We start from the raw sequence: 23,206 nt of genomic DNA on the forward strand, positions 1-23,206 counted from the left end.
GTAGCTACGGGGTTTCAGAACGCGGCAGGTTCTGCATCGGGTTGGGTGGAACAAATGCTGTGCCGGGGGGAAAATGGATCTTTTGCTGGTGTGCAAGTGAGGAAAGCCAAGGTTGCTTCCCCCCCCTTTTAATTCCTTTTAAACAGAAGAATTAGCATCTGCAGCCCAACAGCGGAGGGGTTGTGAATCCAAAAAGCCTGACATTTGAAATATTGCTGGCATTTGCGGGGCATCGTTTGCTCGGCAGGATAAAGGAGACCTGTGCACTGAGACCGGGTGGAACCTCTTTGTGGAGTAAGTACATTATAAATCATTATTTCCTTCTCCTTTCCCCTCCCCAACAAGCCTCGTGTATAACTAAACATGCAGAGCTTAATTTAATCCAGGGAAAGTCCCCAGTCTGCGGCAGGGGTGGGGAACCTCAGGGATATGAATGTGGCCCCCCGTGTCTTTCAATGTGGCCCCCAGGAGCCTCCCCAGGCCACGGCCTCCTTGAACTATCATAATGCCTCTTAGTTGCCTGGATAGAGGTATATACATGCAAAAGTCTCTGACTTTTCTATTGTGGGAAACATGCGGCTTCCTTTGCAAAGAGAAGATTTGCATCTGTTGCTCTGCTTACTTTTACGCCGGGCCACACCCACGACTGCGAGGTGGTCTCCAGAAGGTGGACAGTGGCAAATGAAAAATGTTCTCCCTCCACCCACCCACCCCCCTTATCGTGCTATGAGACCATTTTTAAATTCCAAGCATAAGTCTGGCTATTTTCAGGCAAATAATGAGAGTGTTTCAGAGCCTGTGCAGAATGCCCTTCCCACGCCATGGAGTAATCTAAGCTGTATGTCTGAGATTAGGGTGTGACCTTTGAAATCAGGAGTGGCATATATTTCTGGCTGATTTTTTCCTTTTCTTTAGAAAAGAGATTACTGAAAACATTGAGTTTCGGGTGGAAAATTGGCCTAGAGGTGAAGCAACGGTTTCTCTGTGTGCGCATGTTTACACTGAATGTGTCAGATTTATGCCTGTCATGCAGTACCTCTTTTCTTCCTAAAGCTCCAGGTACAGTTCAGTGATGATGGTGATGATGATGAGGCACATAGTTGTAAAAAAACATCTTTTGGGCCTCTCAGGTTCCACAGTTGAGCCCTGGAGCGCTTGAAAGAGGTTAAGAACATCAGATGAGTCCAGTTGTTGCATCAGGCCAGCATCCTGTTCCCACAGTGGACAACCAGCTGCCCCCAGTGGGAATCCCATAAGCAGAACTTGAGCGTAACAGCAACTCTCCCTCCTTGTAGTTCCCAGGAACTGGTATTCAGAGAGGTCTCCAACAATGGAAGGAGAATATAGCCATTGTGGCTACTAGTAGACACTGATAGTCTCATCCTTGGTGAATTTGTTTAACCCTCTTTTTAAAGTCCGGGGGTCATCACAACATCAGATTGTGCGGCTCACATGAAAAGCCTCCTAGCCCCCCCTCGTTTTCCCTGCTCGCTGCAATTATATCTGAAGCCTCACACCCTTTCAGAGGCATGTGACATGAGGCACTCTTGATAATGAATGCTGCCGTTGTCTTGTAACTCCATTAGGTCCTGCATCTCAGGAGGCAACGCCCTCAGCCGCATCCTCTTCCTAGTTTCTGCCTGAGTATGTCGGGAGCTTGCCGTTGCAGATGGCTCTCAAAGCATTGCTCAGCAAAAAGACGAAGCAGTTGAGAATCAAAATGTTGTTACGCAGTTCACAGGGCTGCCAAACAAAAAAAAGAACAACCCGTCTCATTTGGAATGGGGGAGAAATCAAGAGTCAGTTCGCCTTTAAGCTCCCTCTACCTTGCACATTTAAAGCAGCACCAGAGCACTTTAAGCAGTCATGGCTTTTCCCAAAGAATTCTGGGAAGTGTAGTTTATTAGGAGTGACTGGGAGCTGTTGCGAGACCCCTGTTCTCCTCAAAGAGCTTCAATTCCCAAAGGTCCCTGGGAAGACGGATTGATGTTAAAGCACTCTGGGAATCGTAGCACTATGAGAAGAATAGGCATCTCCTAACATGGGTGGCGCTGTGGGTTAAACCACAGAGCCTAGTGCTTGCCGATCAGAAGGTCGGCGGTTCGAATCCCCGCGATGGGGTGAGCTCCCGTTGCTCGGTCCCAGTTCCTGCCAACCTAGCAGTTCGAAAGCACGTCAAAGTGCAAGTAGATAAATAGGTACTGCTCCGGCGGGAAGGTAAACGGTGTTTCCGTGCGCTGCTCTGGTTCGCCAGAAGCGGCTTAGTCATGCTGGCCACATGACCCGGAAGCTGTACGCCGGCTCCCTCAGCCAATAAAGCGAGATGAGCGCCCCAACCCCAGAGTCGGCCATGACTGGACCTAATGGTCAGGGGTCCCTTTACCTTTAACGATTCTTGGCATCCTTAACGAACTGTAGTTCCCAGGACTCTTTGGGGGGAAACCACAGCTGTTCAGACTGGTATCATAGTGCTTTAAATGTGTAGTAATGTATAGGCAATGTATTTTATATGCATCGTTGTGATTTCAATGTATAGTGCAGATTTAGCCTTAAAGGTGAATCTACCTAAATCACACTTCCCAACATCTAATTTCCATTTACCCAAGAGTTGTAGAAGTCCATTAAATAAAACCCACACACTTAAGGGGAAGACCCTCACCCCAACAGCCAAGGACTGAGCATTCTCAGTAGCCACGGGTGTTCAATATCAGTTGGAAAAGAAAAAGAGAAAATTCAGGTTGTGGATGGTGTGCAATGGAATATCCTGCTTTGAGATAATGGCTGGCTTGAACCCTGAAAATGAGCATTCCTGTGAGGAGGTAAGGACACACCACGACATTTCATTGCAGCATGCACAAGTTACTGGAGATGGGGGCTTTCACAGCGCCCTTGGCATGTGAATGGCAGATTTTAACCAGGGAGTTTCAGGCTCATAGCTTACAGTGAGGATCTTAATGCTCAGGCTAGTTTGTGCAGATAGAGATGGTTTTTAAGGTACCGTATTTTTCGCTCTATAGGACACACCCGACCATAGGACGCACCTTGTTTTAGAGGGGGAGAACAAGAAAAAAAATTCTCCCCCTCTCTGCTCAGCGCCCCTTCAGCGAAGCGGCAGGAGAAATGGAGCCCCTTCCATTTCTCCACCTGCTTGGCTGAAGGGGCGCTGCGCAGCTCTCCCTCTCTGCTGAAGCCAGGAGAGTCTTGCTCTTCTGGCTTCAGCAAAAGGAACCCGAAGCCTCCGGAGCGCAGCGGGACCTCCCGCTGTGCTCCAGAGGCTTCAGGCGGCTATCCCTGAAGCCTGGAGAGCGAGAGGGGTCAGTGCGCACCGATCCCTCTCGCTCTCCAGGCTTCAGCGAAAGCAACGGGAAGCCTCCGGAGCGCGGAGGGAACGCTTCCTCTGCGCTTCGGAGGCTTCGCGTTGCTATCGCTAAAGCCAAGGAGCCTGCATTCGCTCCATAGGACGCACACACATTTCCTCTTAATTTTTGGAGGGGAAAAAGTGCGTCCTATAGAGTGAAAAATACGGTATTTAAGGTTCCATATACATCTTCTGTTATGTGCAGTTCCATGCTTCTGGACCTCTGAATGTGCCAAACCTTTTTGTAATACACTTTTCTTTGTAATCCCGAGAGCTAGAATCTATTCAATCTATTTGCTGTAAATCAAATAAACTTTCTTGTGGTGCTCTATTCTCTTGCCAGCACTTTCAGTGGCATGATGCATAACTTACCAATACTGGAGATAGATGATGGCACCTTGGACAATGTGGAGGCAAGGGAGAAGAAGGCAGTTGGGGGGAAAGGAGAGCCGCGACCCATGGAAACCTCCTATGAGACGGAACGTCCGCCATCTCCAAAGATTAGGATTAAGATTCCTCCCAATCTGAGGTAAGCAGCTGCCTTCAGGAGTCAACCCATCTACTGCAGGGATGCGGGACATCTGTTGGCCTCTGGAAGTTGGTGGACAATAACTCCCATCATGGCTGACTATTGGTCCTGCTGGCTGCTGAGCTCCTAGCCATATCTTTGTTGACACTCTCCAAGAGCTCTGAAAGGTTAGACAGGACTTACTTTTGTGGAAGCCATGCTTATGTCTTCTTCAGAAATACTGGATCATCTATATGCTTGGTCATTCTATCTTTAATCATGCTTTTCACAATTTCCCCCGTGTTAATTCCCAGAGGTCCATTTCTAAAAAAAATGGGTGTTACATTGGCCACTTTCCAGCGCTCAGATATGGAGGCTGATATTATGGATTTTTGTCAGAAGTTCAGCAATTTCATATCTGAACGCTTCAAGAGCTCTTTGGTGAACACCTTCTGGAACAAGTGATTTGTCTGCTTGTCTATAAGGCCTAGAAGTTCATCTCTTGACACCACCATTTGCCTCACCACCACTGGTCTACAGAGGCTCTTTGGAATTTCAGAGTCACTCCCAGCTCTGCTTGGAGAAGTTTCCATGGATTTAACTTGGGACCTTCTGCATCCAGAGCAGGAGCCTCTACCACTGGCGTATGGTCCTTCCTGGATTATATTCTGCCTAAAGAGGGGTGTAGGTTACCTCTGCACTATGAAGCATTATAACACCACCTTAACAGCTACGGATTCCCTCAAAGAATCCCAGGAACCACCATTTGCTAAAGGTTCTGAGAATCAGGAGATGCTTAATAAAGCTACAACCCCCTGAGAGCGTTAGCAATTAGCTCCTCTTCTAAGAAAACTCTGGAAAATGTGAAGGGAACTAGGGTATCCTAATAATACATCCTTAACAAATGACAGTACCCAGACTGTTTAAAGGAGTACAGTACTGCTTTAAATGTACACTGCAGATTGTGGTCTTTGTTCATTCTGCTTTTCCCCCCACAGTAAAGAGAACACTTTTAACAAGAGTCGCCTCTTTGGTGCTATTGTAAGGGGGAAACCTGAGGAGCTGGAAGGACTGGGGGACTATTTGCGAAAAACCGGCAAATTTCTTACCAACTCTGAGTACACAGGTAGGCCCAAGCCTGAGAGCTAGAGTTTTTGTTAAAAAAACCTTCTTCCTGATGTAAGAATAGGCAAGCTTCACAGAACTATCTGCAAGATTGATGAGGACCACCAGAGTGCAGAGGACAGATAGTGATGTCTGGAGTGGAGAAATGTGATTTACAGTGGTACCTCGGGTTACGTACACTTCAGGTTACATACGCTTCAGGTTACAGACTCCGCTAACCCAGAAATAGTACCTCGGGTTAAGAACTTTGCTTCAGGATGAGAACAGAAATCGTGCTCCCGCGGTGCAGCAGCAGCGGGAAGCCCCATTAGCTAAATTGGTGCTTCAGGTTAAGTATGGACCTCCGGAAAGAATCAAATACTTAAGCTGAGGTACCACTGTACTAAATCACGTTATTTTCTCAGGGAAGTTGTGTTGTTTTTAACTAACTAACATTCACATCTGGCGTTTCTTCGGAATTGTAAAAAAAATAAAGAAGTAAAAAAAAAAGAAGTGGTTAAAATCAGTGCAGTTTTGAATTGTTAGTCTTCCACTTTGATCCAATTGTATCCAGACTTAGGCCAAAACCTGCTCTTTGATCTCATGAACCATCATGCAAAAATTGCTTAAAATCAGTGCAGTTTTGAAATGTATATTCTGTTACACCTGATTCAAAATGGTGTTCAACAGTATCTGAACATAGACAAAAACCAGCTCTTTGGTCTCAGGGAACAACATACAAAAGTTGGCTACGTTATTTTAAGGGGGGGTACAAGCACATAGAGAAAAGACAAACTTTCCCAAACTATAGAGTAGATTGGTGGTTCCCATTATTTTTGGTATGGCAAGCCACAAATCCAAATTTATTTGCTATGTTGACCCATCCATTTACTGTCAACCGAATGTTGGACCTTACGCAGGATTCAAGCCTGCTTGGGTTTTCAACCCCAGAGGTTGGGAAAATCTGTAGTAGAGGAAATCATAAAGGCCCATAGCACAGTTACAGGTACAGTTATCTGCTTTGATTGCAGAAGGTCCCTGGTTCAATACCTGGTATTTCTGGTGAAAAAGATCAGGGAGCGCATAGTGGGCAAGAGGAGAAATGACAGAGAAGTTCCATTTGATTCAGAAATGCAAGCTTGCTTAATTCACAATTCACAATACATATGCAAATTTAAATCATCTATGTTCTTTGAAATAGGCTCTTCCCTGAATATTTGGAATGGATGGAGTTGCTTATATGGCACCCCAGCATGAAGTCTGCTTGATCTTTATGCACCTATTTTGTGAGGAAATTATTTATCTCTGTTCCTAGATCGCATATTAAATATTTTCATCTTGCTCAACTAGTGCTTTTGACCTATAGGAACACAGTTCAGCTGTGTTTCAATATGACGGAAACTTGAGACAATTTCCAAGATTCAGGGATCCTCTCGCCCTCTAGAATACTTTGGAACAGGAACCTTAGCCTAGGATCCAGCTCTTCTCAGAAGACATTATAAGATACACCTCCTGCACCCCTTTCATTGGATATTCTTAAAGCATTTGATAGACTTGAATGGCCCTATACACTGTCCTTATTAGAAAAAAGAAATGCACTTCTCCAAACAAAGGATGGAACTCCCTTCTCTTCCAGATGGAGAAACGGGCAAAACCTGCTTAATGAAGGCCTTGCTGAATTTAAAAGATGGGGCAAACCCCACCATCCCTTTGCTGTTGAAGATAGACCAGGAGACCAAGAACCCAAGACCTCTGATCAACGTAGCTTGTAAGGATAGCTTCTATAAAGGTGAGGACCTTGGGGTGGGGAGACAGCATTAAAAAAAGAACTCCTCCACTCAGGCGTAGGAGAACATGCTTGTTTTCTACATTTGACTTCTTTAATGATTTTCTTTCATGCCATTTTTGTTCTGCTAGGCCACACAGCACTCCACATTGCCATTGAGGAGAGGAATCTAGATCTGATCAAGCTCCTGGTGGAGAACGGCGCTGACGTCCATGCCAAGGCCTGTGGAAAGTTCTTCCACCAGCAGGAGAAAGGGGCTTGCTTCTACTTTGGTAGGTTGATACTGTGTGCCTAAAGTCCACTGTCACAGATTCTTGAAGTGGGTGCTCGTTTTTGTAACTTGTGCCAAAAGCAGCCATTCCTCTCCCAGCTTTGCTTCCGTTTATCTCCTTCCTCCTCCAGGTGAGCTTCCCCTCTCCTTAGCTGCTTGCACCAACCAGCCAGAAGTGATCAGGTATCTCCTGGATAACCCTCATCAGAAGGCCAACCTGGCAGAGCGGGATTCCCTCGGCAACACAGTCCTCCATGCCTTGGTGATGGCGGCCGATGATGCGGATGAGAAGAACAGGGAGCTGGTGATTGGGATGTACAACAAGATCCTGATGCACAGTGCTACGCTCAACCTGAGCCAGAAACTGGAGGAATTAATCAACAGGAAAGGCTTGAACCCTTTGACCCTGGCCGTCAAGACTGGAAAGATTGAGGTAAGTCAGTTGGGAGCTTATCATCAGCTGCATTTCTGAGCTTAGGAACCTGTGACATTCCAAGATGTTGTTGGACTCCAGCTCCCATCATTCTCCTGGCTGTTGGCTACACTGGCTACATGGAGATGGAAGTCCAACAATATCTGGAAGGCGGCATCTTCATGTCATGCTACCAGAGATTCAGACCACACAAGATAGGTCAGTGTTGTCAACCTTCAGAACCGGAACAGCTTGCAGGTGGCAAAGAGGGAGATCCCTGGCCGAGTCCTGCCTTAAATAGGGCAGGCCACGCCCCCAGAGCCAGCTGATTGGCTGGCCAGGGAGTGACGCGGCTGGGAATCCTTCTAATTGCATGTGGGCTGGGCCATGAAGCCCGCAACCCCACCTTCTCTGTAGGGTGGAAGTGGCTTTGTCAACCTCCAGGTAGGAGGCTGAGACTGAGAGGGCAACTTGCAGAAGACAACTTAAGAAGATTTGTACCAGGGGATACATGATTTCACAACTCCATTACAGTGCAGAAACTTGAATATCATGTCCCAGGGATGGGGAGGCTCAGGCCCAGGGTGCAGGTGCAGTTCTTCAAGGCTCTTTTCCCAGCCCTTGGAACTCTTTCTAAGCCACACCCCTTACTGGCAGAGATGTTTTGGTCTGGGGATCACAGGGGGTCAAATACCCATTATAGAGGGCTACCAGTGTCTTCTTCTTCATTATCCCAGAGCTGCCAATCAGCATGAAATGGGAACTTTTTAGCCACTGAGAAGAAGTATTCCCACCCTTTGTGCTGACTGGAGCCAATCAGAGTGGAAGGAGGTAAGTCAGCCACTCAGGATGGGCTCCTAAGGTCACTCTGGAGAAGACATGCCAGCAGAACACTGAGGAGTTGTTGGTCTGTGTTGTTGTTGTTGTTGTTTATACCACCATTCATGCACAAAATACACAAAATACATAATATAACAACGGAAAAAACAATACCCCCCCTCCGGCACATTTAAAAGGCCATAGATTGTTTAATCAGCCAAAGGCCTGGTTGAAGAGAAATGTTTTCACCGAGTGGTTAAAGGTGTGTGATGAAGGTGCCAGGCAGGCCTACCTGAGGAGAGCATTCCACAAATGGGGAGCCACCAAAGAAAAGGCCCATTTTCATGTTGTCACCCTCCAGATCTCTCATTGAGGGAGCACACAGAGAAGGGCCTCAGATGCTGTCTAACTATTTATAAATGTTGGAAGGCAAAACTCAAAGAAGATTCCTCCCCCTTTTCTGTCCTTCCTAGATCTTCAAAAACATTATTCACCGCGAAATCAAAGACCCGCAGTACCGTCACCTTTCTCGGAAGTTCACTGAATGGACCTACGGGCCTGTCCACATCTCTCTCTATGACCTGACCTCCATTGACAGCTATGAGGAGAACTCTGTGTTGGACATTCTTGCCTACAGCAGCGATACTCCGGTGAGATGATCCACAAAGGTGACTTGTCTGCTTCAAAATAATCCCTAAGGGAGATCCTTCAGTTCTCTCTACATCTAGGTTTCTCTCTTCAGGATATTTTCTCGGTGCCATCTTTGTTTTCTTTTCAGTGCTCTGCACCCATCATTTTTTTTTAAGTTTACGCAGGCCCCTTACGTTCTTGATTTATTCTTTGAAGAAGTCTCCACAAGAATAATTTTTTTGTGGTCTTCCCATAGGCACCTGGTTGGTCGCTGTGTGAAACTAGATGAACCATTAACCTAATTCAGGAGGGGTACTCTTGCCTTAGAGAGTCTTGATTTGGTGCCTTTGTGGATACTTATTTTGAGAAAACAAAATAGGTTACCCTGTAATATAAAATACGGGATTAGCCTGGAAAACGTTATCCATAGCACCATGCCCTACAGAATATCACAGGAAGGTGACCCACAAATGGACACGAGCCCTAACATTTTCTGCTGTTGCCCTTCTCAGTGCCATAGCTGAAGCACAATCAATTATGCACTACTGACTTCTTGTAAAGATTTGCATGTTTTTCCTGTCTATAAGAATGAACACTGTACCAGTAGGTTTATTTATCTGTTTTGATGGCATTGTTTTGGCGTCCTTATGCCGATTTGCACTGTTGTACATGGCTTAGAACATTTTAGATGATTAAGCAGTTTAATAACTTTAAGTAAAGATACATACACCAGCACAGGCCTCTTCGTTGCGCAAAACCACAGTTTATTCAGCCAACCTGTTTGCAGGCTGAAGAAGCTGTGGTTTCATGCAACTTGGAGCAGGGCTAGGGTACCCTGTGGCCCTCCAGATGTTTTTGGGTGCCAACTGCCAGCAGCCTCAGCATGGCTAATAACCAGGGTTGGTGGGGTCTGAATCAATGAATTATTCTTTCTCTCTTTCTTTCTTTCTTTCTTTCTTTCTTTCTTTCTTTCTTTCTCCTACATACAGAAGCGGTACAAGATGGTGGTCCTGGAACCTATAAACAAGCTTCTTCAAAGCAAATGGGACGCCTTTGCTGCCATGAGATTTTACATCAGTTTTTTCTCCTATGTGCTGTTCATGTCAGTGTTCTCAGCTGTTGCTTATCACCGGCCTCTGGAGGGGAAGGTAACAGCAGCTTTGGGGCTTGGGGGGTACAGAGAGGGAGGCAGAGAGAGGAGGGTGGTGGCTCTCTAGGGCAGAAGTGTGGAAGCTCCCTGTTTGTTCTACAAGGCCCTTTTGGGCCAAGCTGCACCCACCTGCCCATACATGATGTAGGCTAAGGGTGGCAGAGAGATGTAATTCAGTTTGCGCTGAAAGGCAAACCTACTTAATTTCCGCTTTCTGAACTGAAATGCAGTCATCCTTTGAAATCCACACTTCTCCGAATCTTTCACTGCAGTTCTGCAGCGAAGCAATGTGTACAAAAGATGAACAAGTGTGCATTATTATGGATATATCAGGGGAAGATGACATACAAAAGTTTGTTATGTTAGGGACGGCTGGTGTGCCAAAATCTGCATTTGAGGCGAAAATTGCCAGCAGAGATTCACATGGATAAATTTTCACGATGTCTTTTAAAAAATGAAATTCATTTTGATGAGATTAAAAATAAATAAATCATAAGCAGATGCAGAAATGTGGAGAAGTAGAATAAAGACTGGAATAAATGAGAAACCAAGAGAAGCTGAAACTGCCAGACAGTCAAATCTGGTCAAAAAGGAACTTGTAGACACTTCCAACCAGCTGGTCAGTGCTGGCAGAGTCCTGTGTAGCACTTTGCAAGCCCTGACAATCAGCTGATTGGCACTGCTTTTATCTTCCTCAATTACTTATGTACCTCCCCTTTCTTTTTCTTGTATCATCCCAGCCTCCTTTTCCAGTGTCAAATGCTGCTGGAGACGTATTGTGGCTCATTGGCCAGGTCATTGTCTTAATTGGAGGAGTATATCTCCTTTTTGCTCAGGTACAACATACTCTTCCTGCCCTTCCTGCTGCTGTTTGGGATGTGTTTGATTTAAAAAAAAAATTGCGTCTTAACTTGGCTACAGAAAGCTGGCAGTAAATAGGACTGCTTCAGAAATGAAGAGCATCAAATATTTCATTTTAAAAGAATTAACAAAATATATACACTACCCCGGTTTGCACATAACCATGGTTGATTGAGCCTATGGCTGCTAGTTTGGACATATGAGCCGACCACAACAGACTGATTTTTCTGCCAAGCAAACACAATGTATAGCTTTGGTTTGTTGTTGGCTTATAAACCATGTCTTCATAACGCAACAGCTCACTCGCATTCATGTTATTCCTTGTCTCCTATGGCTGCCTGCCCAGTGCTGAAATACAAGGCTGCAGTTAAAAATCTGGGTTGGGGACAGAAAGAAGTGAGCCATTAGGATGGTTTAATACATTGTGGAGGAGGAGCCTTTTTAATCAACCAGATCCCCCAATAGGAACCCCGCAGTTGGGTCCTGAGTGCAAGAGCCAACTTGAGATTCCCAATAACTGGATTTCAGAAGCACACTGCCTCCAACAGAGGAAGGAGAACACAGCCATTGTGACTTGTAGTCACGGATAATTCCCTCCCCCGTTAATTGATCTAATCCTCTTTTAAAGCCACCCAAATTGGTGGCCAATTGAACTCTGAGCTGTGTGAACAAATCCTTCCTTTTGTCTTTCCGGAATCTTTCCAACATTCTGCTTCCTTAGGAGACACAGATTAGTCACTAGGTTTTGCAGGATTTTATTGCCCAGAGGTGAACCTGGGATGAGTGAAAGCACATATCAAGGGCAGTGATCCTTCTGGTCAAATCACCCTTAAAATACTCTTTAAAAATATATATATATAAAGTTGTCCATCTCCACGCTAGAGGGGCTGGCGAGTAAGCTTGTAAATAAATACCCACTCAGCTGCTTACCCATTTACTGCTCAGTGATTTCTTTTTGTACCACCACCAGATGGTTCAATCTGCTGTACAGAAGTGTGGTCTAGGGTCATGGGGGGAGAGGCAAATACACCTTACTATTTCTGCAGCAGGGTCTCAGAAGGACTCCTGTCTCCAGAGTCCTAGGGCTGCTCCATCAGTATGAAAGGGTGTATATACACAGTATGCCTGTGTATATACATATAAAATAGTATGCCTGGCTGAAAGGTGACACGCGGGTATCTGCACTGATCATTGCAATGCATCACTAATTAATATTGTATAATTTTAGAAGGTTGTGTAGACTTAGTTGTAGACTTAGTATCGCGAAGGGATCTTGCACTTCTGAATTTGCCACTGCACTATTGCTGCTGTATTGACAAGAGTGTTCCTGTCCATTTGCTTTTTAGACCATTTACCTGTGGAGAAGGCGCCTGTCACTGAAAAGTCTGCTTCAGGATGGCTACATCGAGATTTTCCTGTATGTTGGGGGGGAGGGGCATGTGGGCAAGAGGCCATTATGGGTGGAGGTGGTTTACAATTCAAAAGTTCTCCCTGTTTCGTTTGCGGAGGAGAAAGGAAGCCTAGAATCAAGTGACGCTTTGGCTAATCGACACAGAATCCTTGATGGATCCATCATTTTATAGGGGGTAGCTCTGCTTTCCATACCTGCCTTGTTTTGTATAAGCTCACAAAAACATCCACAACAAAATTTCTCTCCCCCCCATTTCTCCCACCATAGCCTGCTGTCATGTACAATAATTTAATTGATTCAGTTCGTATTTCAAGACATTTCAATATTTTCAGTATTTAACAATTTGCACTTTTTGAAAGAATACGAGTTGAGTCCTGCAGTACAGCCTTCCTTCCAAATCTGCACTTCTCTACAGAAGTGTGCATCCTAGGAGAATTTTATTATTTATTACCGGTAATTACCGTATTTTTTGCACCATAACACTCACTTTTTTCCTCCAAGAAAGTAAGGGGAAATGTCTGTGCGTGTTATGGAGGGAATGCCTACGGGTGGCGGGGGGGGGGGATATCTGCTGCAGTCGTGAACAGAGGTTCCATGGTTCCCCTTCCTTCCCTCCTCCGTGCCTCGCTTTGAAACAGCAAAGCGGGAGAAGAGCCGCTGAGTGGGGAGGAGAGAGGGACAGAGAGCCTGCTTCTTTAAAGGAGCAAAGCGGGAGGGGAGAGGAGCCTTCTCCCCTTATACCCCTCTTCTTCATTATTAGCAGCATCCTTCTCCACACACCCCACGCGTGCTCCTTGTCCCTTGAGTGCTTTTCCTTCCCTCCCCACTTAAAACATGGTTACAAAGCACGGATCCACATGGATCCTCAGGATTTTTGCACTGGGTCACCCCAAATTCACCATCAGATCACATAGCATGTCCATGGCTACATCTTGCACCAAAAAAATCACGCACCCACTGTTGCCTGGAGCCACAGTGGTGCAAAAATGTGGTTACAAAGGATGGATCCACATGGATCCTCAGGATTTTTGCATTGGGCTACTCCAAACTCACTGTCAGATCACATGTCTGTGGCCACAGCATGAACCACAAAAATCATACATCCACTTTTTCGTTTAGAATATTTTCCCCCCCTTGTTTTCCTCCTCTAAAAACTACGTGCATGTTATGGTCGGGTGCGTGTTATAGAGCGAAAAATACGGTAATTTTTTTAATAGTTGTTTTCAACCGTTTTTACTGATTATTGCATTGCTTCCTGCATTTCGTAAACCACTTTGAGTTTTTTATTTTTTACAGTCAAGCATTAAATATGGTTTGTTCTTGCTTCATCTCTTGCGGTTTGTCCGGCGGGGGGTGCAAATCACAAGCCCAGCTTTGGACGTAATGCATTCTCCAAGCCATGGCTTAGCTCTGGACTGAGTGAAGAGGCTGCAATTTTTTCTTTTCTCACTCACAATGCTTAGCTGGGGCACGTGGCTTAGCTTTTGTGTGTTAGCAGGCCAAGGATACTCTTCTATGCCTTAAAGGTGCTTCCTCTGGCTTCCTTGTGGAATTCTGCAAGGTATATCAAACAGATTTTGCATGCCTTATTTGTAAAGGAAACCTCTAAGCGGGGATCATCTCTGCATCCCCCTCATTTTCTCACAGGCTGTTGCAGTCAGTGACCCTGCTGGTTTCGGCAGTGATGTACCTTGCAGGGATGGAAGATTACGTACCTTGGATGGTTTCCTCCCTCCTGCTCGGCTGGATAAACCTGCTGTATTACATGCGAGGATTTCAGCAGACCGGGATCTACATTGTCATGATACACAAGGTTGGTAGAACACCGATCCAGTAAAAACTGCTAGCATATTTGCAAAGCAAAGTCTGGTTTCAATCCAGTCCTTCTCCTCCTTCTCCTGAGTAGGAATCATGCCACCTCAGTTGTGAGGCTGGCCCTGCTGTTAGGCCCAAGTTCATCCACTTGAATTTCATGCCGGGGCAAAGATCTGAACCTGGGTCTCTTCCCATTCTTAATTTCTATACTCTTATCCACTATACCATGCTGTGGTCCCTTGTTTCACTTATATCCTGCTCTGTGTTCCAGGCTATTCTGCGGGACGTCTTCCATTTCCTCATGGTCTATTTGATCTTCCTCTTTGGCTTTTCAACAGGTGAGTCTCTACTTGTCCCAGCAGGAAGCGCTGGAATGCGTGGCAGCAACCAGAATTCTACCTGTATTTTGGGACTGGATTCTGGTACAAACAGAGATGTTTTCAAGGTCTCTAAGGGCCTCTTGGTTTGAATATTCTGATTTATCATTTCAGCCCTTGTCATACTTACCGGGGAGCCTCCCCAGCCAGTCCAGAATGGGTCTTCCCTCGTCAACAGTGATGACAAAGACCAAGTCAAGTATGCTGGGCTCCTGCAGACATCCCTGGAGCTGTTCAAGTTCACCATTGGGATGGGGGAGTTGGAGTTTCACGAGAACCTGAAGTTCAATTACTTTGTGATGCTCCTCCTTCTCTTCTATGTCATCATGACTTACATCCTCCTCCTGAACATGCTGATTGCCCTGATGAGCGAGACGGTCACCAAACTCTCTGGACACAGTGAAGGCGTTTGGAAGCTGCAGGCAAGTCCAAAACCACTGGGCATTGCTCATTGCTTTGGGAAAATAAAGCTATTGGGTGCAGCATACAATGGCTGAAAATAAACAAATACATAAATTCCTGGCTCCTCACTCTCCAACCCTTGATCCCACTCTGACAGCTGTCTGTTAGCTCAGGCCTGACGAAGGATTCACACATAAGGAACAAGATCAGATTAAAAGCCCATGCAGTATCCTGTTCCAAAGTGGCCAAGAAAGTCTACAAGCAGAACAGCAGTTCAGGGGCTGGAAATCTCTGCTTCCTAAAACCCAAGAGAGCCACTGCTAGATGGACCAATGTCAAATAAGTGTATGGAGCAGAGACAGATCTCCCCTATAGATCTAAGATGGTGGGAAGGTAATTGTGATATGTACATTCTTCCTATATTGCATCCACAGAGAGCTATTGCTATTATGGAGTTGGAGAAAAACTGGCTTTGGTATTGGCAGAAGCCCAAGAGATCTGGTTGCCAGCTGTCTATTGGCTCTGAAGAAGAGAAAGATAAGAGATATTTTTTCCGGTGAGTTCGGCCATGCCCCACACTGTTGCAAACCCATAGGGCACCTTATGGTCGGGCTAATGTGCAGTGCAGCACAATGGTGACTTGAAGTGGATCCTCTGTTGTAGTTTGTTACGTACTGATACAGTTCCATCTATGTATGTCAAGAGTGGGCAACCCTTTTCAGCCTGGGGGGCCAGATTCCCATCCAGACAACCTTCTGGGGCCAGCAGTGGGTGGGGCCAGTGGCAAAGATGGGTGGAGCAAGCAGAGTGAATGTCACCTTTGTCTATAGTAGCCTAGTTCCTTCACACAGGTCTCCATATCCTCAATGCAGGCAGACAATGAGGCATTACCAGAACTCAAGGACACATTTCCAGGGTGTGAAAGAGGACTGGTTGTGTGGCCTGGGGAGGATGACCAGGGCCACATAGAGAAGCCTGGATAACTGCATTTGGCCTCAGGTTCACCACTCCTGATGTAGAGTTGTAGATTTGTGAGGGGCTTCCGAACAGCTCTCAGCACCCTTAGCAAGCTACATTTCCCAGGATTGCTTGGGGAAAGCCATGACCATTAAAAGTGGAATGATACTGATTTAAACATTTGGTGTGGATGTGACCATAACCCCAAGGAAAGCTCAAAGTGGTTAATAGCTAGGGCTGCGATACATCCGGAGTTTCCCAGACACTACTAGGATTTCAAAGGTGGAAGTGATGTCCTGTAAACCAAAAAAATGTGTTTTTTGTTTTTTGCATTTTCATTATAGAAAGCTCAACAACTTTCGGGCTGTCCTGGTTTTCACTTCTTGAAATATGGCAACCCTATAACCCAAAAGGGAAAAACCATTAATACACAATGTTAGCCTAATCATTATTATTATTTGTATTATTATTATTTATTAAATTTCTATGCTGCCCTTCATTTGAGGATCACAGGGTGGTTTGCAATATGAACTCCCCAAAATGCACAATATGGTAACAAACAAAAACAGTACTCCCCAATATAATCTTCAATGTCACAGAAAATTGCAAAATATCAAAAAAGAAGAAGACAGAACCAAGTTCATATCCAAGCTGTGCCAACAACCAATATCTTAAATTCATAAAAAAAAATTCTTCAACAATTTCTGAATGACAATAGTATTCTTACCAATTAACAATAGGGTAAACATATCAGAAGCATTTATGGGTCAGTATTGCAGAGCCACTGAAAATGTAATTAATCTGTATTGGGATATTTTTGAAGTTGTTTTTATTGTTTTCTCACTTGTTTGCCACCCTGAGCACTTTTGGGAGGAATGGCAGGATAAAAAATTAATCATCATCAAAACAAACAATTATGCCAAAAAAGCTACACAGCTAAGCAATATGTCAACTGTATATTTGCTCCCAACTGAGTGATGGGATTCAGGCGGTTCATTGTTCATTTGTGTTTGTATGTGTTTTGTAGTGTGGAAGAGGTAGATTGGGATAACTGGAAGAAAGAATTGGGAACACTCAAGGAGGATCCTACAGACTCAGACCACAGTGAGATGGTGTCAAAAGGTAAATAAAGAGCAAAACCCAACTCCTGATATGGGTAAGCTACGATCGTCCTTATGTTACTAAACTCCAACTCCCATCAGTCACAGCTAGTATGTCCCGTGGTCGGGGTGGTGTAAATTGTGGTCCAACAAAATTTGGATGGCCACAAATTCCCCATCCTTCTATTACCCAAAAGGTTTGCTTACCTTCCTGCCTTCAGAGCCATTAATGCACCATCAGGGAAACCTCTGTGGCATGAGAGGTCATTGGACAGCACCACAGGGCCATGCCAGCTGGTGGTGATGTTGCTATGTCAAATCAGGAAACTGGTCCCAGGGGAAGGTCTCATATCTGCCCATCTCAGCAGCTGAATGAATTCATCTGGCAAAAAAAAGAGTAAATTAAAAAAACAAAAAATAATATTCTTGAAGTTATACCCGCTCTCTCTAAACTTACTAGAGTTTCTGCCCTTGAGAAATCTTTTTAGTAGACCCAGAAAAAAGAAGTTTCAAAGTTCCTTGCTTGCAGCATCAAATGCTGCTGAATAGGAGTCAAGTATACAAGGCAGATATATAGAGAAATATAGAGAAAGAGATAGAGATAGAGATATATATTCAATCCCGTATTCCCTGATCATAGGAACCTGACTTTAGTCTGACTTGTCCATGTAACCCATCTATATTCTGACCAGCAGTGGCCCTCCAGGATATAACAGAGAGAGAGGTCTTAACCACTACCTGTTTCCTGATCATTCTATCAGGAGATGTCAGGGATTGACATCTGGAGTATTTCCACTAAAAATGAAAGAAGGTTCTAGTCCTCATGGTTCTGAACAAAGAGTTGACATAGCAGCATACGGAACTGCCTTATAGTAAATCAGACCACTGTTTCATCTACATTATCTACTAAATGGGTAGCAGCACCTCTCCTGGCAACAGGCAAAGGGATGCCAGGCATTTTGGTGTGTTTTTTAAGTGTTTTATTATTATTATAATAAGAGAAAGAACACCATAAAATAACAATGAGGAAAATGCAATTCGTGCTCTCTTTTACTGCAAACTCTTTGAGGCACCATCATTCCAGACAAAAGTATACATATTTTACACCGCAAGCATCAGCGGGCATGCAGTGACAGGCAGAAAGATTTCAGGAGATGATGCCAGGGTCTGAATTCTACATACGAAGCAGGTGTTCTGCCGCCCAGCTGTGGCACCTCCTAACCGTAGCTGTCAATGTTTCCCTTTTTAAAAGGGAAATTCCCTTATTCCAAATAGGATTCCTCGCAAGAAAAGGGAAAAGTTGACAGCTATGCTCCTAACCCACTGGCCTGGGCGCAACTGCTTATCTGTTTGAGGACTTGCCCTTCCCTGCTGGACAGGCTTGACAGATGCTTCCCCCTTCTTCTGTTTTCTGTTCCAGGGAAGCGTCTATGGAGCTGGGTGTCACAGGGGATGACAAACATGGCGGCGTCAGAAGCAGAGGAGGAGCAAATACCCTTGCGTGACAGAAGTCAGTGAGTGAGAGAAAGCCACAAGGAAGACGCGGTGAATTCTTCGGGCCATATTAACAGTGATGTTCCTTAAGCCGTGAAGTGTAAGAGCTTAGCTGGAGCAGCCTGGCCACTGATAAGGCCGTGACTCAGACCCAAGTTCCATGTCATTTACAGATTTGTGCTGACAGTCTTGCCTTAGATGAAGGATTATTCCGTCTCCTGTCGAAGAGTCTCAGCCTAAGAACCAAGGAAGAGCCTGGCCGCAGGATCAGGCCCATCTAGTCCAGCATCTTCTTCTCACAGGGGCCAACCCTAAAGCAGGGCATGAGTGCAAAAACACTCTGCCCACCTGAGATTCCCAGCAACGTTTATTCAGATGCATCCTGCTTCTGACAGTTTAGGGAAAACATAGCCATTGATATCCTCCATGAATTTCCCTAATCCTTATTTAAATCCATCCAGGTTTGTGCCCATCGCTACCTCTTGTGGGAGCGAATTGGCTGTTTTTTAGTCGACACCCTGCAAATGAAAATGGACTCCACACCTTCTCTGACCCCCTGGCCACCATTTTTGTTTTCACTTCATTGTGTAACAACCTAACTCACACTTCCTGGAACAATCACGGGTTGAAGGACAGCTGTCCTATGAAATTTGCACTTCTCTGAATTTTCTGATGTTGGTTGACGTGTGTGAAATTGGACGATACTGTACAGAAATAAGCACCTTCGTGTCCTTGATCCTATTAAAGACTTCTTCAAAATAAAATTCCAAAGGGACTGTCTGGCAAATAAAGGAATGAAGAAAATTTGTTTTACATTTAAATCGTACACTTTACTTAGTACTGAACTGTCAAACTGTGGGCGGGGGGGGGGAAACCTGAAGTTGTATCTGCCCTCATGTTCAAACCACATCCAAGTTACATGTATTGTGCAGAAAACTAAACTCTACTGAGCATATTTCAGGGGTTCCTTAAGTCAATGAATTGAAACCCAGGAGAAAAGAAAGGACAATAGCTAAGGGAGAATCCTCATGAAACTAGAATCAGGAAAAGCCCATTTTGTAGTTTCATGCAGCAGGGTAATTCTAATCAATCCTCTAGAGGAGCCCTAAAACTCCTCATGAGGTAATTAAATGAATTTATTTATTTCATTCTAAAGCTATTTAGAAAGACCAGCTGCCTTTGCAGATGCCTCCACATACTGATTAATTTTATTTCATAAAAACTATACACCATTTGGTGTTGTTTTTTTAAAAAAACAACAACCTCAAAGGGTCTCCCTTCTTTTTGTAAACCGCTCTGAGGTTTTTTCTTACGATCAAGTGTATATAACTAAGTAAGCTACCCCTCATGGGGGGAAGCGAGGGAGAGACAGCCTTTTGAATCCTCATGAAAAACAATTCCCAAAGGAATAGGTGTTTATGCACTTATTTGACAGCAGCCCTCGAGAGGCTTTAGCCTTGGAAACGTTCCCTTGGCCCTCCATGGCTTGTGGGGAGAGAAAAGGCAGCTCTCTAAAGGGAACCATTTAAGCCTGAGATTCTGGCACTGCCATGAGGGCGAGGAAGGAAAATGGCGGGAAAACTCGTCAGCTAAAGGACCCTATGGGCGAGGGGCAGGATCCTGAGGGCTCGCTTTTGGAAGTCCCTGGACACAATCCACACTGCATTTCCCAAGTGTCATGAGCGGCGTTCCTCAGCATTGCTCAGCCCACTCCCTGCTCTGAGGCATACGCCACAGCTGTTATACTTTTGCCTGTTGCTTCCGCCATCTCTGGCCAAGATGGCCGCCCAGGAGGGGTCTGGTCAGGCTCCCATGGCTCTGCCTTTGACAGTGCCCAGGGCTCTTAAGGCAGGAGCTTCACATTCACCGGCTCATAATTCAGGGGTGGGGGTGGGGGTGAGGAATGCTGCTTTCTGGCAGTTATGGGGTTTTTTCCTCTCATGGGTACGTTCCCTGCATTTCCAAAGAAGTAAAGGACTCCCTCCTTCACAAAGGACGTGTTGAATTTTTCAACTTTCAAATTCCAAAACTGCAAGCTGATAAAAAGTTGTAGCACGACTTGGGGGAATTCAGAATATATTTCAGTTACATTAATATGATTGAGTAAAGTGTGTGCAAAATCATTACAAATGATTGCCAACTACTTGCTGCTATATTATAAATTATTGTTATTCGTATTATTTAGCATGACCTGACATTAACAGGAGGTAAAATTAAAGTTCTTTGGCTTTCCAAAACCAGTTGATGTGCTTCTTCATGCAATGTAGACTTACCAAGTTGAATGTTGTCCAGTCGCAAAAAATAATAGCAGACTGGAATCCCTCACACCCCAAAAACTATCTATCTATCTATTTATCTATCTATCATCATCTATCTATCATCTATCTATCTATCTATCTATCTATCTATTTTTTATTTATTTTCCATTTAATAGTATACATTCACATCATTGTTATCCACTTTACTGCTTTGGCTCTTTAGAGCCTATTGACTTCCTTCCCTCCCGCCTCATAGCTTTCAAAATTAACCTTTATATCATTGCATTTTGTATGTTTTCCACTTCTAATTACACTCGTTACAAAACAGCTCAAAATTTAAATAAAAATAGAAAGACAGAAAATTTCTCATTACAAGTCTTCAGACAACCCTGCTAGTGATATTGTTTACAATAATCTTTCAAATATCGTATAAATTTACTCCAGTCCTTTTGGAATACTTGATCATGCTGGTTTAGGATTTTTTTCTGTCAGCTTCACTGGTTCTGCAAAGTCCATCATCTTCGTCTGCCACTCTTCTCCAAAAACATATTTTTTAAGACCCCTCACTGAAGTAATTTGCAAAAATTGTTTCACCCCCTAAAATGACACACTCTCACAGTAAAACAGAAGGGGGAGCTCCTTTTTATGGAGCTCCATGAAAGGAAAGAGTTGGCACTCTCTGGGAGGTATAAGAGAAGGCAATCGCACAAATCTCCCTCATGTGGTGCTGCTGTGAGGGTCTCCTTCCTCTCTTGTCATTATGGAGCCAGCTAAGAGATGTGCTAACGGCATAGCTGTCAACTTTTCCCTTTTCTTGCAAGGAATCCTATTTGGAATAAGGGAATTTCCCTTAAGAAAAAGGGAAACGTTGACAGCTATGGCTGAAGGGACACATGGTGCTGCTAGCACTTCGTCCTGAAGGGAAGAAGGACCACTGCCCGCTTCTGATGCTTCAACATCTAAACCTCTTTGAATAGGAGGACAAAATGGTGGTGGTTCAACCTTAACCAAGGTTCTGGCCTCCTGAAGCTTTTTCATGCTGGCAAAAGCATGGAGGGTGTAAATTAGCAGCTTCCTGAATCATATAGGATTGTAGAGTTGGAAGGGACCCACGAGGGCCGTCTGCTCCAACCACCTGCAATGCAGGAATCTCAGCTAAAGCATCCATGACAAGATGGCCGCCCAACCTCTGCTTAAAATACTCCAAGGAAGGGGAGGCCACAACCTCCCGAGGGAGTCCATTCCACTGTAGAACACCTCTTGCTGTCAGAAAGCGCTTCCTAATTTTTAGCCGGAATCTGCTTTCTTACAACTTGACTCCATCGGTTCAGGTCCTACCCTCCAGAGCAGGCATGTGTTGGATTTCAGAGCCTACGAAGAATGCCTTTCCCATGCCATGGAGTAATCCAAGAAATAAGATCACCCCCCCACATGTATGAGATTAGGTGGGACCTTTTAAATTAGAGGGGGCGGTGCAGCAGGTATTTCTTGCTGGCTATTATTATGATTATTAGGAAAAGAGATGACTTGCTAAAAACGTGACATGAGATGGAGAATTGGCCTAGAGGGGCTGTAATGGTGTGTGCGCTGCATGTGTTGGATTTCTGCCTGTCTTGCAGTCTCTCCTCTGTTCTTCCGAAAGCTCCAGGGACAGTGGCATCAGAATAAATATAGCTAGGGTCAAAGTTCTTGGCTTCTAGAGTTCAGCCCCAGAGCACCTGAAAGAGCCCAGCTGTTGGATCAAGTCGGTCCCCCATCTAGTCCTGCATCCTGTTCTCCCAGTGGACCCCCAGATGACCCCAGTGGGAAGCCCCACAAGCAGGACCCAAAGGTAAGAGGAACTGATACTCAGAGAAACTTCTGGCAGTGGAGGGAGAACATAGCCATTGTAGCATGAATATGCCTAATGCTTGTCATAGAAATCAACAAATCAGCAGTTTCTACCCAAATGCAATTTTGGTTTTGAAATATACTCAGAGTCGCAAAGTGATTTCATGCTCTTTATTCAGCTCATAGTGGTGAGGAGGAATGGATGAATGTCCCCTCAAAGTATCTGCTTTATATACATTATTTACACAATGGGCTGCACATGATTGGCTAATTCCGGAATTCTACTGTAAGCCAATCAGGTTGTGGATTCACTTCTATCTGGAGCATGATTGGGTAGTTCCTGCCAACCAATCATACTGCTGCATTGTTCTAGGACCAATCAGACTGCTGCATTCTGAATCCTATTGTTCTAGGACCAATCAGACTGCTGCCTTTTGGATCCTATTCAACTCAGTACATAACAGGTTTTAAACACAGTGTAAGGAGTCTCTATGGGAGTACACTATATTGTATTTAAAAATGGGGTATCAGAGTTTTTAGGGGGCTAACCAGGTTGGGATAGCTGGGATAGCAGGCTTGTTGGTTTTTGAATGTCCTATGTAGATTTTTCAATTTCATTGTTCTGTATGGGGCAATGACAATAAAGATTATCGTATCGTATCG

The 23,206-nt window shown here is 44.7% G+C and overlaps 1 protein-coding gene and 1 long non-coding RNA gene across 4 annotated transcripts; one reads left to right on the forward strand and one right to left on the reverse strand.

Annotated features, from left to right (window-relative positions):
• Positions 1-186: 186 nt before the first annotated feature.
• Positions 187-19,319, forward strand: LOC128402567 (transient receptor potential cation channel subfamily V member 2-like). Of its 3 annotated transcripts, XM_053366786.1 has the most exons (17): positions 200-294; positions 916-965; positions 3,702-3,887; positions 4,865-4,992; positions 6,607-6,759; positions 6,888-7,028; positions 7,159-7,460; positions 8,732-8,908; positions 9,878-10,036; positions 10,779-10,874; positions 12,246-12,316; positions 13,958-14,123; positions 14,397-14,463; positions 14,617-14,928; positions 15,343-15,460; positions 16,889-16,983; positions 18,382-19,319. In XM_053366786.1, the coding sequence occupies exons 3-17, from the start codon at positions 3,715-3,717 to the stop codon at positions 18,477-18,479; spliced, it is 2,256 nt and encodes a 751-aa protein (XP_053222761.1). In that variant the 5' UTR covers positions 200-294; positions 916-965; positions 3,702-3,714; the 3' UTR covers positions 18,480-19,319. The 3 variants fall into 3 exon arrangements, with proteins under 3 accessions (XP_053222760.1, XP_053222761.1, XP_053222762.1); XM_053366785.1 differs by lacking the exon at positions 916-965 and having other exon boundaries at positions 187-294; XM_053366787.1 differs by lacking the exons at positions 200-294; positions 916-965 and adding an exon at positions 974-1,059.
• On the reverse strand, positions 847-17,340 carry LOC128402571 (uncharacterized). Its single transcript, XR_008327744.1, has 3 exons — positions 17,169-17,340; positions 4,071-4,190; positions 847-1,743 (listed from the first exon to the last, which is right to left on the reverse strand). It is a non-coding gene; the product is annotated as an uncharacterized LOC128402571 (long non-coding RNA).
• Positions 19,320-23,206: the final 3,887 nt, after the last annotated feature.

Source organism: Podarcis raffonei, chromosome 15 (genome assembly GCF_027172205.1).
Source record: "Podarcis raffonei isolate rPodRaf1 chromosome 15, rPodRaf1.pri, whole genome shotgun sequence".
Lineage (NCBI taxonomy): Eukaryota > Metazoa > Chordata > Lepidosauria > Squamata > Lacertidae > Podarcis > Podarcis raffonei.

What these genes read in the sequence shown, in the direction of transcription:
- LOC128402567 (XM_053366785.1), top strand. Translation starts at nt 3,715, where the DNA reads ATGATGCATAACTTACCAATACTGGAGATAGATGATGGCACCTTGGAC. An exon ending in ACCGGCCTCTGGAGGGGAAG is followed by an intron (nt 10,037 to 10,778) that starts GTAACAGCAGCT and finishes GTATCATCCCAG; the next exon opens with CCTCCTTTTCCAGTGTCAAA. An exon ending in CCTCTTTGGCTTTTCAACAG is followed by an intron (nt 14,464 to 14,616) that starts GTGAGTCTCTAC and finishes TTATCATTTCAG; the next exon opens with CCCTTGTCATACTTACCGGG.